The sequence below is a fragment of the Fusarium odoratissimum genome (genome assembly GCF_000260195.1).
Source record: "Fusarium odoratissimum NRRL 54006 unplaced genomic scaffold supercont1.48, whole genome shotgun sequence".
NCBI classification, from domain to species: domain Eukaryota; kingdom Fungi; phylum Ascomycota; class Sordariomycetes; order Hypocreales; family Nectriaceae; genus Fusarium; species Fusarium odoratissimum.
In genome coordinates, this window is record NW_022158728.1 from 4,352 (window position 1) to 24,718 (window position 20,367).

The 20,367-nt window shown below is 47.5% G+C and overlaps 7 protein-coding genes across 7 annotated transcripts; 2 read left to right on the plus strand and 5 right to left on the minus strand.

Annotated features, from left to right (window-relative positions):
• Nucleotides 1-689: 689 nt before the first annotated feature.
• Nucleotides 690-1,928, minus strand: FOIG_15151 (uncharacterized protein; the record flags this gene model as incomplete). Its single annotated transcript, XM_031216477.1, has 2 exons — nucleotides 690-1,082; nucleotides 1,758-1,928. The coding sequence occupies 2 exons, from the start codon at nucleotides 1,926-1,928 to the stop codon at nucleotides 690-692; spliced, it is 564 nt and encodes a 187-aa protein (XP_031053702.1).
• A 694-nt stretch (nucleotides 1,929-2,622) lies between these two features.
• FOIG_15152 (uncharacterized protein) lies at nucleotides 2,623-3,804 on the plus strand (the record flags this gene model as incomplete). The annotated part of the gene is made up of 3 exons (XM_031216478.1): nucleotides 2,623-3,143; nucleotides 3,190-3,646; nucleotides 3,703-3,804. 3 exons carry the CDS (start codon nucleotides 2,623-2,625, stop codon nucleotides 3,802-3,804), a joined length of 1,080 nt encoding a protein of 359 aa, XP_031053703.1.
• A 292-nt stretch (nucleotides 3,805-4,096) lies between these two features.
• FOIG_15153 (uncharacterized protein) lies at nucleotides 4,097-4,705 on the minus strand (the record flags this gene model as incomplete). Its single annotated transcript, XM_031216479.1, has 1 exon — nucleotides 4,097-4,705. One exon carries the CDS (start codon nucleotides 4,703-4,705, stop codon nucleotides 4,097-4,099), a length of 609 nt encoding a protein of 202 aa, XP_031053704.1.
• A 3,600-nt stretch (nucleotides 4,706-8,305) lies between these two features.
• On the plus strand, nucleotides 8,306-9,406 carry FOIG_15154 (uncharacterized protein). Its single transcript, XM_031216480.1, has 2 exons — nucleotides 8,306-8,560; nucleotides 8,611-9,406. Exons 1-2 carry the CDS (start codon nucleotides 8,458-8,460, stop codon nucleotides 9,273-9,275), a joined length of 768 nt encoding a protein of 255 aa, XP_031053705.1. The 5' UTR covers nucleotides 8,306-8,457; the 3' UTR covers nucleotides 9,276-9,406.
• Nucleotides 9,407-9,456: 50 nt separating this feature from the next.
• On the minus strand, nucleotides 9,457-11,323 carry FOIG_15155 (uncharacterized protein). Its single transcript, XM_031216481.1, has 4 exons — nucleotides 11,069-11,323; nucleotides 10,788-11,016; nucleotides 10,470-10,736; nucleotides 9,457-10,415 (listed from the first exon to the last, which is right to left on the minus strand). The coding sequence occupies exons 1-4, from the start codon at nucleotides 11,220-11,222 to the stop codon at nucleotides 9,458-9,460; spliced, it is 1,608 nt and encodes a 535-aa protein (XP_031053706.1). The 5' UTR covers nucleotides 11,223-11,323; the 3' UTR covers nucleotide 9,457.
• An 832-nt stretch (nucleotides 11,324-12,155) lies between these two features.
• Nucleotides 12,156-12,763, minus strand: FOIG_15156 (uncharacterized protein). Its single transcript, XM_031216482.1, has 2 exons — nucleotides 12,556-12,763; nucleotides 12,156-12,510 (listed from the first exon to the last, which is right to left on the minus strand). Exons 1-2 carry the CDS (start codon nucleotides 12,695-12,697, stop codon nucleotides 12,329-12,331), a joined length of 324 nt encoding a protein of 107 aa, XP_031053707.1. The 5' UTR covers nucleotides 12,698-12,763; the 3' UTR covers nucleotides 12,156-12,328.
• A 936-nt stretch (nucleotides 12,764-13,699) lies between these two features.
• On the minus strand, nucleotides 13,700-15,781 carry FOIG_15157 (uncharacterized protein). Its single transcript, XM_031216483.1, has 2 exons — nucleotides 15,027-15,781; nucleotides 13,700-14,934 (listed from the first exon to the last, which is right to left on the minus strand). The coding sequence occupies exons 1-2, from the start codon at nucleotides 15,691-15,693 to the stop codon at nucleotides 13,772-13,774; spliced, it is 1,830 nt and encodes a 609-aa protein (XP_031053708.1). The 5' UTR covers nucleotides 15,694-15,781; the 3' UTR covers nucleotides 13,700-13,771.
• Between the last annotated feature and the right edge of the window lie 4,586 nt (nucleotides 15,782-20,367).

Genomic DNA, 20,367 nt, shown 5'->3' on the forward strand with positions numbered 1-20,367 from the left:
AGCTCAATCAGCGATGAAGAGTCCGTGGCGATTATCACATTGGTTATATGACCTAGAGCCGTACAGAGAGTATCATGGATGTAATCGAATGCCACCATCAAATCCGAGTGCTATGCGTCTCCTTCGCTAAAAAAATTCGTCTCCTCACTAAACGAAGATTCGCAATCCAGAAAATCCTCCGCAGCAGACATTTTTGCCGATCGATGGGTGGGCTGAAGCTTTGCCGGTGCTCGTGCTCAGAATCATAAAATGTTCACCCCCAATTGTGAAGTACATGTCAGGGTTAGACGACTTACATAAAATCTGCATAGAATTGACCCATAATCCACTGATAAGATAAGTGTTCCTGATTTTATGCTTTTATCCGCTTCCCTGTGAGACCCAACAACCCATCAGGTAAAAGCACGATTCACAAGCGCATCAGCAGCCTCGTTCAGCTCTCTTGGCACATGCCAAAACTTGAACTCTATATTCCGACCGCCAAACAGAATCAAATCATCAATAACCTGTCTAATCTCCAGCAAGAAATTCCAGTGCGCCACTGTTTCTCCTCGGGAGTATATAAATCAAGTCTGCAGCCGGAGATTGATATACTCCGTAAAGGTTCGAACCAGATATGAAGAGTCGGATACGATGAAGACTCTTTTAGGTGAGAGCGGTAATCTGTCGCGGAACCGTTTGCAGTGCTGCTATCGCGGCATAAAGTTCCACATAAGTGCTGGTCTGCTGTGCGTTGGGCGGCAGAAGACCCCAGCTGTTGTACTGCGATTGGTGGCCAAAGAAAGCGCCCCAACCGCCTCGTGCAGATCGTGTTCCATTTCCTCAACAAGCTCCATCGATTTGAATGATGACTGAAGATCCGTCCTTCTGCAGTTGGTAGGGCCCTGCGAAATATCGAATTTGTGAAACGCCCATACGGCGGTTGCAGGCCACGAGTACGTCCTTGGGAACATTCCTGTGTTATTGACTGTCATCTGGGTTGAATAATTCGATGTTTTATTCGTGGCTATAATCGTCCACGCCGCCGTAGTTGTCAATAACTTCACACCAGCCAACTGACTCGGTAAGCATTTTTGTTGTTTCTGCGTGGTATTAGAGGACGAAGGTCCTACCAGAATGTATAATAGGTGCGAAATGAACATTTTACTCGTCTGGTCATTTTATTAGGGGTGATAGACGAAAGGCTATCTTGATATCCAAACTTACGGATTATAGCTAGTTCACGATGTCCATGATAATGATAAGATAAGAACCATCTCGAAGCAAACTATCTAGCCTAAACCCAAAACTAGCAACATGAACACTCTCTCGTTCGCATAGAGCCCTCAATGTAATCTTTATTGCCAGTTTATCCTCTAAGTGGTCAAGACTCAGCTACCCAATATAGGAACCTCGCAGGCGTAATACTCTGCGGAAAGAAAGTATCAAGACACCTGTCAGCCGATCACGACAACGACCAAGTGTGCAACAGAAAATATAAAGCCTTCTTTTTTCTCCCCCGTCGACTACCATAACACACTCCAAGATGTTTTAGACTACCATTCTATATGACAAAAGATCTCTTACTGCGCAGATCAGGCGATAAATACATAGCGGCTCGCGAACGGGCCGAACGAGGGCCTCGGTCTCGGAACACGGTAATAGCGGGGATATGTACCCGAAGCCTCAACACGTTTTTGACAACAGAAGCTATGTCTAAGCGCATCCTATAAATGAACTTGAGCCAATAGAAAGCACAAAGTAGAGATCGGGCTCACGGACTTTTGTGGTTTCCCCAGATCTCCTTGTGGCCCCCGGATTTTGTTCAGCGTAGAAAACCCCCACTGTCTGGTCGATCCTTGTCGAGATCGTCTGTTCTTTGCCCCAACCACGCTGTTGCAAAATATCAGACCATGGAACTTGTGACATGTCCAAAAGCTTTGATCCATGTCGAACTGATTGGAGTCATTGGACTCATGCGTATATCCCTGCAGTGTGGCATTTGTACGACACCATGATGCATGTTTGTTTCATGTCTCATGAACTTTTCGGCGACAAGGCCGATCTACGATAAACTCAATCTCGTCTTTTTACCATTCTTTTAAACCCCCAGCAGGCTCCCAATTCATAGATCTGCGCATCAGCTCTGACTAGTTTTTCTTGACTCGAGTTCCTCGGAACCCTCCATCAGGTGATATCTCCTCGGAACAAGATCGCATTTGCCGTTTCGACTTCCCCGCACCCATCCTTCGATATGCATGCCGGGCCAACGGACATAAATGATGTCAAAGCGACAAGTCAAAGCAATTACGGTAGCAGACAAGCTCCTCTTGTCCGTTGCTCTTTGCCAGATTTGTTACTCGAATAGCTATGATGCAGATAACAAATACAGCTTTGGATCCACTTCGTGTCACCTCATTTGACCCCTCACCATCAGACCAACAATCACCCTGTTTCCGCCCTGCTTCGAAAGATCCTGCGGAATCATGCCCGCTTGGAAAGTTGTCTGATACTGGTTCGGTGGAGCGATCAGTCCTCGAATGATATAAAACACTCGACTTCCTCGCGCCTGTCTTTACAGATGTCTCAACTCCAGAACCTTTGAAACAGCCTCCTTTAATCTCGCACCACCTTCAACTCATAATGTCAATTCCCTCTCAACAGCGAGCAGCCGTCCGTCAAGGACTTGGAGCAGAAGCAACAGCTCCCGTCCGCACAGTCGACGTTGAGAAGCCCGGCCCAGGGCAAATTCTCGTCAAAATCACATGGACCGGCCTCTGCGGCTCTGACAAGTCTCTCCTGCACAATGAGTGGAAGGACTTTGGTGTCAGCATGATGGATGCTTCCAAAGGCATCGCTGGGCACGAAGGAGCCGGTAATGTCGTAGCTGTTGGTGAAGGTATGGAGAATAGGTGGAAGATTGGCGACCGTGCTGGTGTGAAGTGGATTGCAAGCACCTGTGGCGAATGTGACTTTTGCAGAGTTGGTTCGGATGAAGTTCACTGCCCCAACCAGACAAACAGCGGATTTTCTGTTGCGGGAACGTTTCAGGAATATGTTCTTGCGGATGGAAGATATACTTCGAGAATACCAGATGGTGTTTCTGATGAGGAGGCTGGACCGATTATGTGCGGAGGCGTAACAGCTTACACAGCTTGCAAACGGTAAGTCACAACACCTGCTACAATACACGATGCTAATACCTTTAAGATCTGGAGTGACACCAGGCCAATGGCTAGTTATCCCCGGCGCTGGAGGTGGTCTAGGCCATTTCTGCATCCAATACGCCAAAGCGATGGGCATGCGAGTCATCGCTATCGACGGCGGTGATGAAAAGCGAGATCTATGCCTCAAGCTCGGTGCTGAAGTTTTCATTGACTTTAGGACAACAAAAGACATTACCGCCGAGGTTATTAAGTTCACAAAGTACGGCGCTCACGGTGTTATCATCACAGCTGCGACGCGAGCGGCTTACGAAACTGCCCCTAACTACCTTCGTCCTAACGGCACTGCTGTGGCTGTTGGTCTTCCTCAAGACCCAACTGTCATTGCCGGTGCACCTCCTATGGCAGTTGCTCTTCGAAGATTGAAGATTGTTGGAAGTGTCACAGGTAGTATGAAGGATGTCGAGGAGGCTCTCGACTTTACTGCTAGAGGTCTCGTTCGAGTGAGTATAACCTGATATGATGAGGGCTTGATGGTCAAGTACTAACTATTTAATAGCCTATTCTTTCCAAGGGTAAGCTTGAAGATCTTGATGAGTGGATCAAGAAGCTTGCTACTGGTCAAGTCGCTGGACGATGCGTCCTGGAAGTTGCTGCTTAGGATGCTCCGGGAGTAGAAGAACCTAATTCATCATCTCGATGATGACAGCTGAGTGATAAATGGCGCATGAGGAGTTGGGGTAGAGAGGATTTCCGCCATGAATGAGCGTTTGTGTATTGGACTTGGAATAGTGGCGTGTGCATAACTAGATGAACACGAATACAAACACAGTGTCTTTGTTATGATGCATGACTATGAGTTATTCTTCCATGTTCATGTCTTTCTATGATAGGTGTTTAAGGCAGCTGATGAGAGCGACCTTGATAATAACCTTGACTATATCCTTCCCAAGCTACTGATAGTACTCCTCAACCTCACCCTTTTCCAGCCTACCGAGCTCCACATAGAATCGGAACTTGTTCAACTTGTAATGCTCCGCGATTCTCTTCGCCGTCCAACCATCTGCATCCGGTTCATTTGCATCGATTCCCTTTTGCACCAGATATCGACTCCTCCAAATCAATCTGTCCTGGTCAAGCCCAGATCGCGCAACGATATGTAACAGGTTTCCACCTTCTGACCTCTTGGCCTTCCAATCAGCCCCGGCTGCGTCCAGAGCATTGAGAACCTCAGCATCGACGTCTCTCCAACCTCGGTAATCTTGATCAGGGTCCGTGTCAGATATGCGAAAGGTACTCACCTTGCCATCATCCATACGGCCGTTATCATCCAATATGAGCTCCGCCACAGTCTTTCCGGCGTTGTTTGGAATATTGATATCGTCGCAAAACGCGATCTTCAACAGTCCATAGAACATTTCTCGCTTTTCCGTCGCGTACCAGATGCCAGTCAAATCGTCATCAGCTAAATAATGCAGCGCGGTATTTCCCTCTCCGTCTTTGGCCCGAGGATCAGCACCAGCTCTCAGGAGATCCTGGACACACCCGAGAGGCTCTGCCATGACAAGGGGGTAAGGCTTTCAGCTGAGGGGTGGAGGCGCATTCGCCGAAGAGCTGCATGTAGTGGATATGTTCCATGGTGATCCGGTTGGTCAACAGAGACCGGTACCTCGATGAAAGGATGCGTAAGCAACGCCGAACAATGGGTAGTTCTTGGAAATCCGCATTCCGATTATTGCTCACCTCGACAAGGAGGTGATGCAACGCGTTTTTCCCTTGATTGTCTATCGCGAGGGGGTCTGCTCCAAGCCGAAGGAATACTTCAATCAAAGTTTCCGAGCCTGGTTCTGAGAAGTCTGACTCAGTCGGCCCCAAGTATTGATCCCAGCTTGGATAGAGCTTCTGGTCTGATTCTCCGCCTTCCACTCTCCAATCAATATCCACCAAAGGGGTCCCAGCAAGTATATCGGCTCCAGCTGCACTTCGACACGCACTGAGCAAGAGTGTGCGTCCTTGAGGATCACGATGTTCGAGGTCTAATGATTCCAGAAAGCCGGGATAGTCCATCAGCGGCTTGAACCAAATCCCGTCCTCGATTATAGTATGTATAAGATGCCGAGCACCCCAAACAGGTGCTGGCTCTTTGTTATCCCACCCATCATCTGAAAAGTGCGGATGCCCATTCTTTTCTTCCCAATCGAGACTATTGGCTTCCATGGGGCTGTCTGGATAAGATGTGCGCGGAGGATCTTCAACAGGGAAGGGTGCTCTGAGCTTGAGATAGCGTTCTAGATTATAAACAGCCTGAGGAAACTCCCAGTACAAATCGCATCCATGCCGAAGAAGCGATGTGATCATCTGGAGCCTTTCACCTTTATCATTAGGTCTGCTAGAGAGTGTGTTGGTAGCGCAATAAAGAGGTGGCTGAAACTGCTCGCCGTATCGCTCGAACTGTGGTGGTGGATCTTGGGCATCTCATCCGGACTCGTTGTAGAAAGTAACTCTCGAGCTTTCTCCGGCTGGCTATTAGGATCCACTCCCATCGACAGCTCTTCATCCAAGCGACCTGGAGACCCATGGCCGGCTGGCTGAGAGCAAATAAGCGAGAGCTCGTCCACCTGATGATAAGGCGAGATTAGACGCACTTGTTTTTGCAGGAGTTAGGCCGTAATAGTAATAAATATGTTCAATTATCGAAATTTCAATTATCGAAATTCCTTGGTTAACAAAGGAAATTGCCCGTTCTAAGAAGGGTTTATGTACCGGTTGTAGACAGACAGCAGGCCAGGTGAGCCGTGGTCTCAGCTTTCAATTGGCTTGTTGGAACATACTTTCGGCCGTTTCCAAGCTAGGTAGCCGATAGAGAAGTTCCCTGCCCAAATTGTGTGATAGTTCATATGACTCATTCTTTGAGTGCCGGATAGCCGGGATGAACCAATCTAGCGCCTCAAGTCTCGCAAGTATGGGCCTGTTTAAGGCGCCGAGCATATGAGGAAATCATAAACTCTAGGATATATTGGTAGTGTCACTGGAGTAACTGAAATTGGAAACACAATGGCTCTTCTAGGTACTGCTGGTATTTCTACCAAGGTGTCAAATATCAGACATGGGATACAGCAAAGTAACAGTTCAAATTTAGGTAACCCTTTGAAGTGAGGACGTATGTCATTGGTAAAGTCGAAGGTCTTTGTATGCCAAACTTGGAGTAGACTGCGAATCAAAGTCGGTCTCTGAAGAACCCACTTTGATAAAGCATAAAGGTAAGATAAGCTACATGTTGAGTGATTGACAAACCGTCTGCTACGTTCTCAAAGGTTCCCCGCCTATTGGCCCAACTGTTCGTATTATCACCGACACAGAATAACCTCCAGTCCTAGACCATCTCTATTTGTAGAGAGGCTCTTTATCTCTTCTTCTTTCACCCAGTCCTCGTTGAAAATAAACTTGACAGATGATAAGTTGGGGAACCGATCTGGGTAGATCAGAGTGTCCAGAAACTCCTCGAGCTGGCTAACGATGTTCCTTCCACAGCTATGAATCTCAAGATACTCCAGGTGTTCTGGAATACATTCAATAACCCTCGGAGCCTCAATAGATGCATCCCTTGTGTGGCGATACACCGTGCCATTACCTAGAAGTCCACAGATGCTCTGAGACCCTAAAACAAGGCTTTTCAACGTGCGCATCTGTCGTAGCTCAGCACCCATGTACAATCGTTCCCGTGGTCCGGGCATGCAATAGCTAGTGCGGGCTGCCTCAATAAAATCAAGATGAAGATATTCAAGGCTGTTTTCATGGGACAATAGGGCTTCCATGATATCCCGAGCTTCCACTTCGAACTCGTCGTTGTCGTCCCTTTTCTTAAAGTCGCATGTATAGATGAACTTCCTAAGGTCCTTGCACGCCCCTATTAAAGAGCGAATGGCTCGAGCTACGCACCAGCTATCTCGTAAGATAATTGATTCAACATTCGAGCATCTTTCATGCAACGGGTCTATGTCAAACTCATCCATTTGGGGGCTACTTGCTCCAATGCACTCGTAGGAACGAATACTGGGGATGCGAAACAGCCACTGTGCGTGGTTATAGAATGGGCGACATCCTTCTAAGTGACCTTCCGCCTCATGCTTAACATTCTCCAACTTGGTTAGCAACTGACACGGAGGGTGTTCAACACGTCTTCTTCTTAAGGCTCCAGTAGCAGCTACCAGGATATTGCTGAAGCAACTTGGATGTCGAGGGTGGCCATATGTAAAAGTTTTGATCTCTGTGCACACAGCAAGTAGAAGATCCACCGCTGCCTCTTCGATTCTTTCTTCCAAAGCCCGAATCCAATGGTCACGCCAAATCGTAAGATATCCTAAGTTCTCGGAATATGTCTTGGAAATCAGTTGCTTATAGAAGATCAAATCATTGGCATCGATATGAACCGTTCCGTTATAAGGGCTATCAGTCAGCCAATCAAACAGCCTGATCGTGCGAACGTGTCGGGCAAGCTCTGGCCTGATGATTGAAACGTATGAGAGAAACTGCACAATGCGGGAGCGAACCACAGAGCCTTTCTTCGGCACTTCAGGTCTCGGGATGTCGCAGAATGTTTGGACTGAAAAAGGCAGTGCAATTGCGTAGAGTTGTTTGCACGAAAATAGAAGTGAATGAACGGATTTGAAATCAGTCGAGTCAGCAACAAGAGAGATTATCTGGCTCTGAATCTCTGGAGGAAGAGTAAATAGGAAAGGTTTTTGACTTGTAGAAGAAGTCATGATTCTCGAATTTGCACCTGAAAATGATACTGTGAAGCGAAAAAGACACCGCGCAAAGAAACAATTCGATCATGCGATAACCCCACATTAATTTCTCGCTTGCGGAACCAACAACTTATTACATAGCCCATGCATTCACCATTTTTCTCATGCGTAAGGCAAGTCTCGCCGATTGGCATTGAAAGCAGCACAGAATACGTGGTATAACACCAGCGCTACTTAGTTACTAGGCTCATTTGATGCCGCTATAAGATAGATATAACGCTGTAGATGAATCTTATCTTATCTGATGTTCTTTCACAACGATGATTGGCAGGAAAGTCCTGTGGTGGATACACGACGATCCCTCGGCTGTAAGATTGACGTGAAAATTCATCAAATCCTCCCCCCTTTACCAACCCAAAACTACACTAGTCTCATTTAGTCACCGCATTTCAACAACAATATCACGAACTTCTCAGCATTTCTTGATAAGATACGTCCAATACTTCTGCAGAGCTCATCAATACTATCTTTTGCCTTATCTTATACAAAGGATCCTTGATCTCATCATGACTACAAGCGAGGACCATGTACGGGACGCAGAACTGCAATATCTGGTTAACCCCCTAAATGGCAGTCATTTATCAGACGGAATTGACGGTTCAAGTCATGGTACTACTCCCTACTCTCATCATACTTGACAGATTACTGACCAGTGGCAGACAATCGTCCACCTATCCCGGGATCAAGTTGCGAAATCTACACCTTCACCGAGGAAGTAATCGTCTCCTCAACACCACCAAAATCTCACCCATATCTCCTCGTCAACATCGGCTCAGGCGTATCATTTTTCCAGGTCTCAGAAAGCAACCAATGTCAGCGCATCTCGGGCTCCTCATTCGGCGGATCGGCGTTATGCGGTCTGCTACTTCTTCTCACACGAGCACGTACGTATGAAGATATGCTTGAACAAGCTGAGAAGGGTAACAACGCAAATGTTGATAAGCTGATTGGAGACATTTATGGAATGGACTACAACAGAATTGGAATGAAAATGACAGCTGTTGCTTCAACTTTCTGCAAAGCCTTCAGCTTGGAGCATAGACCTGATGCTGAGACTCAAGAGGCTGAAAACCCCGTGCGGGACATCAAGTCGTTCTCAGATGCGGACATCTGTCACTCCTTGGTTTTCGCGGTTTTTAACAACATCGGCCAACTGGCTACTTTGCATAGTCGCATTCATGGTAACCCGGATATCTATTTCACTGGCCCTTATGTACAGAACTGCCAGTTGCTCATCAGAACCTTGTGCATTGCAGTGCGCTATTATTCCCAAGGAGAGAAGAAGGCGCATGTTGTAGTCAACCAAGGTGATTTGGCTGTCTAAAGACTTGGAAAGTAAGAATGGCATAGTCATGGGATATCATTAGCATAAATAAGCGAGTCAAATCATTATAGAAATTTGTAAGGTTGTATATACATGATATCTTCATCCGCATTTATACGTAGTTCTCTTCGAATGTTCTGGAGCTGCTTTGTTGTAGAGCCCAATTCCTCCAGACAACAACCTCACCTCCCTGTTTCACCTGGTCTATCAGGCCTAAAGGACCTCGAAGCGCTGAGTTTCTCTTCAAGCTCTCTCCCATCAACCATCCTCTCCCTTCTATGCTCAGTTCCTTTTTGTAGATGCTCTCGCAACTTTGCCCGAGTGTCATACTTCTTGGTATCGCAATCAGAGCAGCGATAAATCACATCTACTGCAAATCGCTCCCACTGTTCCGTCGCAGCGCGCTGACGTCTTATCTCAACGGCTTTCTTCGCGATAGAGGTGATGTAATCTTTCACTCTGGGCTCGGCGAGGTATCGTTCTGTTTGCGCTTCAATGAACTTGAGGGTGTCTTCTCCAGTGTTTGACGGACGCCAATCATCGAGTGGAATAGTGTGAAGGTCGCCTTCCACGTTGAGTCTGTATAAATGCTCTGTCAAGCCTATCGCTCTGCAGTGGCCTCGCCACCCATTAGTGCCGTTCATTCCCTCACAGTCAACCATCCAGTTTTTCCAATGTTTTCCTATCTCGATATACTTCTTCAAGAACTGCTTGCGTCTAACGTCGTCTCTAGTTGCAGCCCTTCTAAGTGTTCTAATATCGCCGTTTGTTCCATTAGCTAAACCGTTGTTCTGAGCATCTGCGGAAATCTTGAGACCCGTTCCAATGCTGACGAACAGGGCCGGAACCAAGCCATGAAGGTTATGGATTTCTCTGATAGCAATCAAGGCGGGATTGTTGGCTACCATACCACCGTCAAGGAATTTCCTTCCTCTGATCTTGATGGATTCAAAGTACCTTGGTGCAGCTGTTGTTGCGCGAGCAACCTCCCAAATTGCAGTTGTGTGAGCAGGACCCGCATTGGAGGGGTTCCAGAGATTGGAGTCATGCGCCCTGGGGCTAAAGTCATTGTCATAACTTCTCCAGACGAACCCTTTACTAACGCCACCTTCTTTGTTAATAGCCCAAGAGATAGCGATACTATATGTTGTCGTTAGCAGGTTAGGAATGGAACAAGTTGTGCAGGGACCTTACGTTCTGGTTCGATCTTCTCTGTACTTTAATGGCTCAGTTTCAGCTTCGCTAGGGAAACAATCCCTCTCACGTCGAAGAGTCTGGTAGACGACCTCTTGAAATGCTGCACGTGTCTTCCGACATGAAAACTTTGCTCGCGGATACCAAAGAAATGAACGCTCGTGAAACCATCTAGGTTTACCGAACACGGCATTTCCGAATGCTTTGTAAGTATCCAAAGCTTGGTCAACTGACATGCGCAGTCTTCCCAGCATAATACTACTTAAACTAACTGAGATTAGTCTCGGGCTCTGTATAGCATAGGTTCTGGTAACTTACCCACCAGTTGAAGTCCCAGCGACGTAGTCAAAGTAGTGACAAGGAAGAAACTTATCAACTCTTTCTGACTCTGGGTTATCTTCATTAGCATCCTGCTCGCGTTTGCCCATCCAGGGGTAGTAGGTGCTGCTAGGGGCTGGGTCTTCGTGATTACGCTCTATGTCCCGTATTCGAGTCATGATACGCTTCAGCACCAAAAGACTTGAGTAGCCACGAACACCACCGCCATCTAAGATACGTTTTTAAGTGCATGATTCGACAAAGTGGTAGTGAGTTGTTACCGAATGTCAAGATGGTCTTTTGAGCCCAAGGACCTTCCTCATCTGAGATGTGCTCGGGTCCGCGAATAGGAATTGAAGGATCGATATCCGCGCTACTCGCTCCACTGACTTGTGGATGTAGCGTACGAGAGGTCTCGGACGGTGAAGTAGCCATATCGTTTCAATTTCGGCAATGATGAAATGCGAAACAAAGGATTGTGTGCTGACTGTGAGAGCCTTGTCCTATCCAACGACAGAATGGGGTATCTAACGCAGAACCCATGGTATCATTTTATGCCTCGCCAAACGAGGCTCTGAGAACGCATGAGAATCGGGCGCGTGATGGTGTGCGAGGCAGCCTGCTGCAGAGACCACCCATCCTGTACGACTGTGGTATTGCCCCCATGCTTCCAAATATGATAGCATCCTGTTCATTCTGGTAAAGGGGGCGGTAATCAATACGCCACAACCTGGTAGCCTGCATTGCTTTCTTCAGGTGGATATCTCCGGGCTCATTGACCAAAATTGAGTCACTGCAGCACTACGAGACCAAAAGAAACAGCTACTTGCTTCGATAACCTAGTTGAGTCAATACAGTATCGAAAGCCAATAACCTTCTATAGCAAGAATGCCTTCTCAGAAGATGTTTAGACTGTCAAGAAGACTTTTTAGGCGCCAGGCAAAGCCATTGTAACGATATGCGCGCGGTCAATGGATGGCTTGAAATATTGGCTGCTGTGTAACCAAACCTCACCCAATAATCCCGCACAACCTCCATCAGTCCACTGGCCTGGCCACTCTCTTGAAGGTGTTTTTGTTTCCGTTGGACTCACTGAGGTTGTGATTTCCAGCGCATCTGCGACAACTTTCAGCTGGAGACTCATGGCTTAAATGATGAAGATTACTGCTTGTGGCATTGTGACTGCACTTTCCACACGGATGATCATCGTGTTCTAATGGCTCATTCGGTTCATCACCTCCAGCCTGTCATCATGCATACACCGGTGCTCGAAATGGAATATCCATGCAGCTGACCAAGGGAATCTCCGGCTGACTTGCATCATCGGATGAACTGCTATCTACAGCGATCATGGCTGAAGGTTACATTTACTACATACGAGGGGTCCGTCTCCCCGAAAAATGTCTAAAAAAAACATGTAATGTCCGAAAAGGTCCCAAAGTGGCGCACCCAGCCCCCTGTGAAATCTGCAAATAATATTGGAAATGAACACATCCTCCTTACAATCATCATACTAAGCCACTGTCTCACTCTGGTCATCCTTATGCATTGACCACGTAGAGCTGAGGTCCGTCCCCTAGAAGTCTATGCAGGTTGTACCGGACCCCCATGCTCCAGAGGTTGACCTCCGCAATGAACTCCTGCTTCGCATCGTTCGATCGCGAGATGTAGATTGGAACGTTGTTCTTTACTCGGGGAATCTCAACCGCGAAATAGTCTTTACCTATCGATATGTTAGCAGCGAACTCTGGCCGGCTGTGCGTCTTACCTTCAAAGTCAGCTTTATCAAGCGGTCGGACTTGGTCTGACTTCATGTCAAGCACTGCGACTGGATTACCATGATACCCCATACCAGCAGCTCTGGGACGAAGGGAGGAAACTGGTTTGGAGATACTGGATCGAGTAGACATGGGTTGTTGTGTTGCTTTACCGTCTCTAGCCTTGGTGGAAAGGATTTCGTTCTGTTTTGATGGATGATGCCTTCTAGAGCCTTCATTATGAAAAGCGGGGGAATCGCTATACAAATAGGAGTTTTGGCATTTGAGACATCGGCGTTGATCGGAGCAGGAGAGTGGCGTTGTCAGTAGGTAGCCGTGTTTTTGATTGCCAAAACATCTGACATACCCCTTCAATTCGCAACCAAGGACGACGCAGGTTCTTCCATTTCGGGCAGTGGGCATTTTCCCGGCTGATGGCTGCATTCTCTTGTCCGAAACGCGAACCCGAGTCAGTTTGGCGGCCACCACATGACCAAGTGAGGCAGACTTGTGTAACATAAGCTTCATTCCTATTTGTTGGATATAGGACGTCTCAAGAAATCCGCCCTGCGAAGGTCATCGGCGTTTTGGGGTCTGATCAATTCAGCCACATCAGCCATCCTTTGGTCCATGACGATTCTTGCCATAATTTTTTATGCAGAGCACTCTTTTTATTGTTCGAGTTGTGTGACGTATCGGTGAGGCCATTTTTATTGCTGACTTGTGCGACTGTGACAGCGCCACGACAATTATTGGAATTTAGCCTTCTTTCTTTTGGAAAGACCAGAACCACTTGACCATATTATTGTTCTTTGAAATAGATTTCCTGGTCTTATATGGTCGAAATCCACGCCACCTTTTCGCCTTTGTTCTTGGTAGGCATTCCGTAGCTGAGCGTGGGCTGATCCCGCTAGACCATATCAACATGAAAGGACCTGACTTCAGGCCCAAAGACTCAAGCGCTTGGGAGTCATAATTGCGGCAATGAAATGACAGACAAAAAATGGAAACAGGTCAGAGTGTTACTCAGGTCGTTCTACCAGTATTCGCCGGGACTGTTACCTTGACTAATCGTTGCATGTCTGACTGGGTTAGTGCCAAGGAGACAATTCAAAAGGAGGATCTTTAAGAGGGAAGCACAGTGCCATATGGTGTCACGGAAGCATTTGAAGTACAAGTTTGAAGAGTGCTTCCTCGAGGGAGAATAGGTATTAACACTAGAAAATATTATGAATATGTGAGCCAACCATGCCAAGCATTCCTCATGCGCTCCGCCCTATCCACGGTCAAGTAAGCGGAGTTGGCAAGTCTCTGCTGCAACTCCTTGAACTTGGCAGTAGGCGCCCCTTTCTCAAACAACATATCCAACTCAAGGTACGATAGACCCTTGGTCTCAGGCAGGCGGAAGTAACAGTAGATGAGACAAAGGAGAGCTGTGCCGGCGTAGATGAAGCATGACTTGCCCTGCATATTCCAAGCGGTAGGGTTGAGCATCTGAGGAACGATGACGTTGTTGATGATCATGAAGATGTTGTAGACAACACGAGCCAAGGCGATAGTCTTGACACGAAGACGGGTGGAGGGAATCTCGGCGACGATGACATAGCATGTTGGACCGATGCTGAGGTTGTAGAGGAAGGTTGTTGTGATGAGAATAGCTCCGAGGGACCAGTTGAGACCCTTTTGGCCATCAAGAACGACGGAGAGAATACCACCAAGGGTAAGCATGAAGACAGCAGCGGCAAGACCGGTGAGGTACAACTTGCGACGACCGATATGAGACAGAAGGAACCAAGAGATCATGCCTCCAACTAAGGCCATACCATACATGCCAGTGGACAGACTGAAGGACTTGGAAGAGTCAAAGCCGGCCTGCTCAAGGAAGTAAGGAGCGTAACCGGTCAAGATCCAACCGCAAAGAGCCTGGACAGACCAAACCATGCAGCAAATCTCAGTTCGTCGAAGGTTGGCACCCTTGAACAAGTCAAGATAGCTCGAACCGCCGTAGTTGAGCTTACGTTCAATGCGGTTAGTATGCTCCATGACAGCAATGGTGTCGTCGATATCGAGCTGAGACTGCTTAGTCAAGCGCTGCAGAGCATGACGAGCTTCGACCTTGCGCTCACGACGGATGAGCCACCATGGACTCTCCGGTGCAAAGACGATACCAATGAGGAGAGGGATGGCGAAGGCCCATTGGAGAGCGAAGGGGATACGGTAAGACCACTCTGAGTTGTTGTGAACGAGAGACTTGAGAATACCAGTGCCGAGAAGTTGACCGATGACCCAGCACATGTTGGTCATGCTGAGAAGACAGGCACGGATGGCTGAGGGGACAACCTCGGCAGCGTATGTAGCTGCGAGTGTTTGGATGACACCCCATGAGATACCTAAGAAATGGTTAGTCTTGAGTATTAGGGCGGATGATCATTGAGATCTAATGAGAGTATGAAGGGAAGATGAGTGAGAGACATGGACTTACCACAGAGAGCCTGAGAAGCCACCAACACAGCAATGTTGTGAGCAAAGAACGCCGGGAAGACAGCAAGACACATCCAAGCAAGACTAATCAACATCATCTTCTTATAGCCAATGCTGTACGTAACCCAACCGTGAAGCAACAGACCAAGGACCTCGCATGCAATAGCCGAGACTTGAAGCGCCGTCTGCCATAACGGCGAGATCTCATAAATCGGTCCATTCGGCGTATCAAACTCCTCGCCATATCGTCGTCGAAATGCAGGAAATGCGACAAATCCAGCGACAAGACTCTTATCGTACCCCTCCATAACAACAGTGAGGAAGAGCAGCAGGGACCAGAAGATCGCTTTGGGGAATTGCTTGCAGCATCCCAAGATGGTCATCTCCTTCTCATTGTTCAGCGCGCGACGGACTTTCTCGCCCGTGTCGTCGGAGCTGTGCGACCCGCGGGGGAGCCATAATACCTCGATGGCATTTTTATTAGGATGATTATCTGGTAGGTCAAATGTCGGGTCTGGGATGGGAGTGTTGGTCTGGTGGTTTGGATCGTGTACTTTTGTCTCGATCTCTGTGACGCGGAGGATGCCGGACTTTGCTTGGACTGGCAGCAGGACTATCTCGTCCTTGCTACTACCATTGTCCGAGGCTGCTTTACCAGAGCCGAACATGGTGGTTTAATTATTTGGAAAAGATGATTCAGAAGAAAGGAATGGATGCCTTTCGGCGGAGTCATGAATGAATGATCGGCATGGTCCTGGGGTTACATCCTGCCAACGGGCCCTGACATATATAGGATCGGCGCTCGAGTCCCCTCCCCCTCGCTTGGGTATTTCGTTACAGTGCATCAGTTGAACGTCGACTGGGGAAAGTGAATCAGACCCATGCACCCCAGGTTCTGGTAGCTTGTAACTCTGCTTCTATCACGGCCTCACTCTCGGCGTTTCTCACGTTTTGGCGGCTTTTGCCAATGGCGGAGGTGGATACTTTCAAATACTGGAGAAAAAAAAGTCGGAGGAGAGAGGGTCTACGCTAGCTGGGCATTTGCCTTATTGGGTCTAAACGTCCGATCATTGCGGGTGAGCGTTGCAGAACTCTCAGAAAAAAAAGAAGGCATTTATGGTTGCAGAGATGTTTTCCACGTGGTATTCCAGAAGCTTTGACAGCAAATGGCGATCTTCACGATGCGGCTCAAGATGGAGGCCGTTTGAGAGTGATTAAAAATGCCGATCTGGGACGGGGACTAGGGCAAAGGGGGGACTACACGTTGATTTGTCTTACCTGCTTGACTCAAAATGCAAGGGATCCTAGATGAACCGTTGGTTAATTGTGCCAAATAGTCATCATCCTTCGCGTCACGACGAGTGAGACTAGGACTTTCTAGTGTCTGCCACGAAGTCTGGGTACCTACCTCTTCCGGCCATTCGTGTGTCATCCAAGGCAATTCTTTAGGTAAGAACTAGATCCAAAGCAAATTATACGTAGTAGAGCCTCATTTGGACGAATCTCCAGACTTTAGTTTGCGTCGCGAGTTTTTCTCGTACCAACGCCCGCGTCTCACCATCAGAGTCCTAAGAGATGCGTGGCCGATTTTAGCCGGATCCACTCTTCTCCATGGGGAACTCGTGCGGGGATTGGCTCGGAAGTAGGGAAGTTCTTTCTAGCGCTGGCCCCTTATTACGTATCGGGGCTTTGTGGCTGCGGAATTGCTGTCGTTGGTATTTCTCCTTGGAACAACAGCTCCGGGGGGACATATTAAGCCAAGATCAGCCTTACTCGTGTCCTTCGCGACGATGACCGGATGAGTAGCTAGTAGAATGAATAGTTCGGGGTCTAGACGGAGAATGGGCACTTGGATCATAAGGCTGAGCGTTTGCTTTTGATTTTCATTCCGTGCCTTTTTACCCCTTTCACCTGATACCCCTGCGTCTTGTCATGTCATGCACACTCCAGCTGAAGGACTAAGCTCAATCTGACAGGTAAGCCAGGGGTAAGTAAAAGAAAAGCATGCAGCTTGCCTCTCTTTCAAAATTGACCTGCTTCATCCGAGGTTAGACGACGACATATGATTCCCACCATATCCACCGCCCCCCTTTTAAACCATTCATCTTCCCCGAGTCTAGAATCACATTGGTTTCCAATATTCTCCGTAGCCTTTTCAGCTTTTAGCTCTCGTGATGCAGAGTCAAAGCACGAGTAGTTTGATCACCGGGTTTTTTGGTTAAAGAACATGCCAAATCGAGTAACGGCTCCGTGTCACTGCCTGGGCTATGAGTTTTGGTTATTCAAGGAGTGATCTGACATCAATTCTCTGCGGGCGAACTAACCGTCAACAGGGTATGTTGCCGCCTCGCCGGGCGCCTGGGACTGACGATCCTCGGATTCTATCGGCTCCGTCGGGACAAGACCCGCAAAATGTCATGCATACACTGAATCACGATAACCTCATGTGATTTTGCTCAGAATTTCAGGGCAAATGATTACCAAGGGATTGTCACGTCAATGCATAGTCTTGGATCGCAATCGTGGTACCTATTTGATCACATATTCCATGCATGTTCTACGCAAACCAAGCCTTTTGAAGTTTTTGAGTTCAGCTACTGCGGGTTCCTCTGCTGGGATTGGTGGTGCAATGTGACAAGCCGTTCAACGGCGTGATGAATCGCATCCTTCCTCGGTGCGCCCCCGGTCGATACTTAACCTGATATCATCCTTTCACGACCTTCTCCTGATTTTCTCGTCTTTGGCTTGCGACTAGCATACCACTATGACGGTGGACAATTTGGTCATTTGAAGTACTACCCTGTAGCTTCAAGCGATGCAAATTATTATGTGCTAAATACTATACGGCTCCTACTTTGACATGACTCAAATAATGCCAAGAAACTTCTTGCGCGAATGAATGTTGCAGTATTGAATGCATCTATTCAAACTCTATTTGTCGTTCCGCTGATAGCTCCCGCTCGTGATTGATGCACCTGGATGGCCTCAAATCTTAAGTGATTACTTTACCCAGAATCATAACTACCGAACCAGCACCTTGTCGTATCGTCGAGATCGACAGTATTCTAATTAATAATTGGCTTATAAAGTTTCATCAAGAAAAAAGAAACGTTTTTAATTTTAGCTACTATTAATTGTTTTTTCTCGATATGTTGTTGGTGCTATTGGGTCGCACCGTGTTGTCGCAATTGCGCGCATGTCAAATAAATAAATGCAAGCTATAATACTACCCCGGATCCCCCGGAATTCGTCTCCTCATTTCCATTTTAATTGAGAATCGATGGCTGAATGACGTGTGCTAGTGTTGTCGCTGGTATTCGGCCCTTCTTGGCCAATTTTGAGGGGAAATAGGGTTGGTGATGGGCTAGGGCTGGCTAACGCGGCAGACGCACCTCAGAATGAGGAGGCGGGGAACTATCGAATCTGGGGTTGATATTATTGGGAACGCAAGTTATGGTGTTGAGGATGGTGAATTGAATCGGTGCGAATGGTGATCATGAAGAGTCATGAGATTATAGAATAGTATGTCAAGACTTGGCTGTGAAGACGGGCGACGCGATAAGCGCTAGGAAGACGTTATCGATAAGGAGAGCGTTACCACTGTACCAGTGATAAATTCAGGATACCGTGAAACGCGAGCAAGTGATTAAACCCGTATCTTCCCTTGATTAATGCTTGTTTGAGCGATAGCCAGCGCCCTATGCAAAGTATTAATTACAATACGTAACACTATTATTCAATTCCAAAGAATCACCTAGCCTGGTGTTCTGCCCTGCTGTTTCAACAACAGAATATCTTATCTTGTGATAACCAGTCTGTTCTATGCGTTGTGCAAAATGAAAGTCGTGAGATGCAATCATGTATCTCGAATTCCCAGCGTGGGCGGAAACGAATCAGTGTAGCCACAAGATACTGTTAGGCTATCGACATCACGATAGAGTCTGACACAACATGATGACCATCGATGTTTATTGCGTATGTTCGGCCGGGTATACTAGTTTTGCAGAAGTGTATCACTAAGCTTCGCAGTTTACTACTATATAAAGCGCCTAAAGAACTGTTGATTGTTCTAAACATAAACCCAACTAACAATATATCTATATATAGAATATGAACATAAATCATGCGCCACCCTACGGCCCCGGCCAAGGAAGTGGTTTTCGGCCACCCTATGCTTGGTACGATGAGCCAACGACGGAAACACCTCATGGAAATACTTACTATCCACCGGCCAGCACATATAGTACACAACCTCCATTTTCGACTCCATTCGGCCCTCAGCTAAGCTATCCTTACCGTCCTCAGTCTTCTGGCTTCCAGCGCTTTAACTCACAAGCCTCCATGGGTCACTATCCTGAAGCCCCCGCAACTCTTTAGCCCCCAGCTCCATAAACCTCAAGCTAACCTAGTCGTCCCGCAATACTATGACCCAGGCTCTAGTGGTGCTTATTCCTATCGTAGCTCCACACGTGCCAATCCGTTTTCCAGTCCAGGAATGTTTCCCGGCACCAAAAATTATGACGCAGATCTATTTAGTAGGCTTGGTGACTGTACCCCATCACTGAGATATCTGTTCCCTGATCGGAATGTTGATGCCTGGTTAAAGAATGATGTGGATGGACACGAAAAGGAAGTTCTACCATGGGACCCTAGCACTCGACAATCAAACCAGGCAACGTATTTTACTCCGCGCAACTTTGGCAGTTGGAGCTGTGACAGTGAAGCCCATGGTGAACAATCAAGCTACACTGCGACCTATCAGCATGCCCCGTACATCCACCCTTCTGAGCTTCAGGAATCATACGGGAATGAACTCCAAGGCGGACTACCATTCGATGACAGTCATGTTGCTGATCAAAAAGATACTCATGGAGACAGCGCCGGACTGGATGTCCCTTCGCCGGTAGTTGAATTCCGATCGTATGGAAAAAAGATCAATGCACCCTTACAAGTATATTGCGTCAACTGCACGGCTGCTCTTCCCACATTCGGGATACGCTGTGAAGCTTGCGAACGGCGCAGTCAAAGTGATGCTAACGCTCTTGCATTAGAATTCTGCCTGTTATGTAAAGCTGATCTCAATGACCCTGGTAACCTGTTGTGCGCGCGTCATATGAATACCCCACAAGTCTTCCACCGGGATGAGAAGGAAGTTCTTTTGGCGAATTATATATGTAACATTTGTTATAAGCGAGATGCTGGCTCTTCCAGACGATGTGTAGAGTATCATGCAATGTTGACTAATACATGAAATCGACATCGGCGGCTAGGGCTGTGTCAGTGTGGAAGAGAGCGCACTCAAGGGCACACGGTATGTCAAGGTTGCTTAGTTAACGACAGAA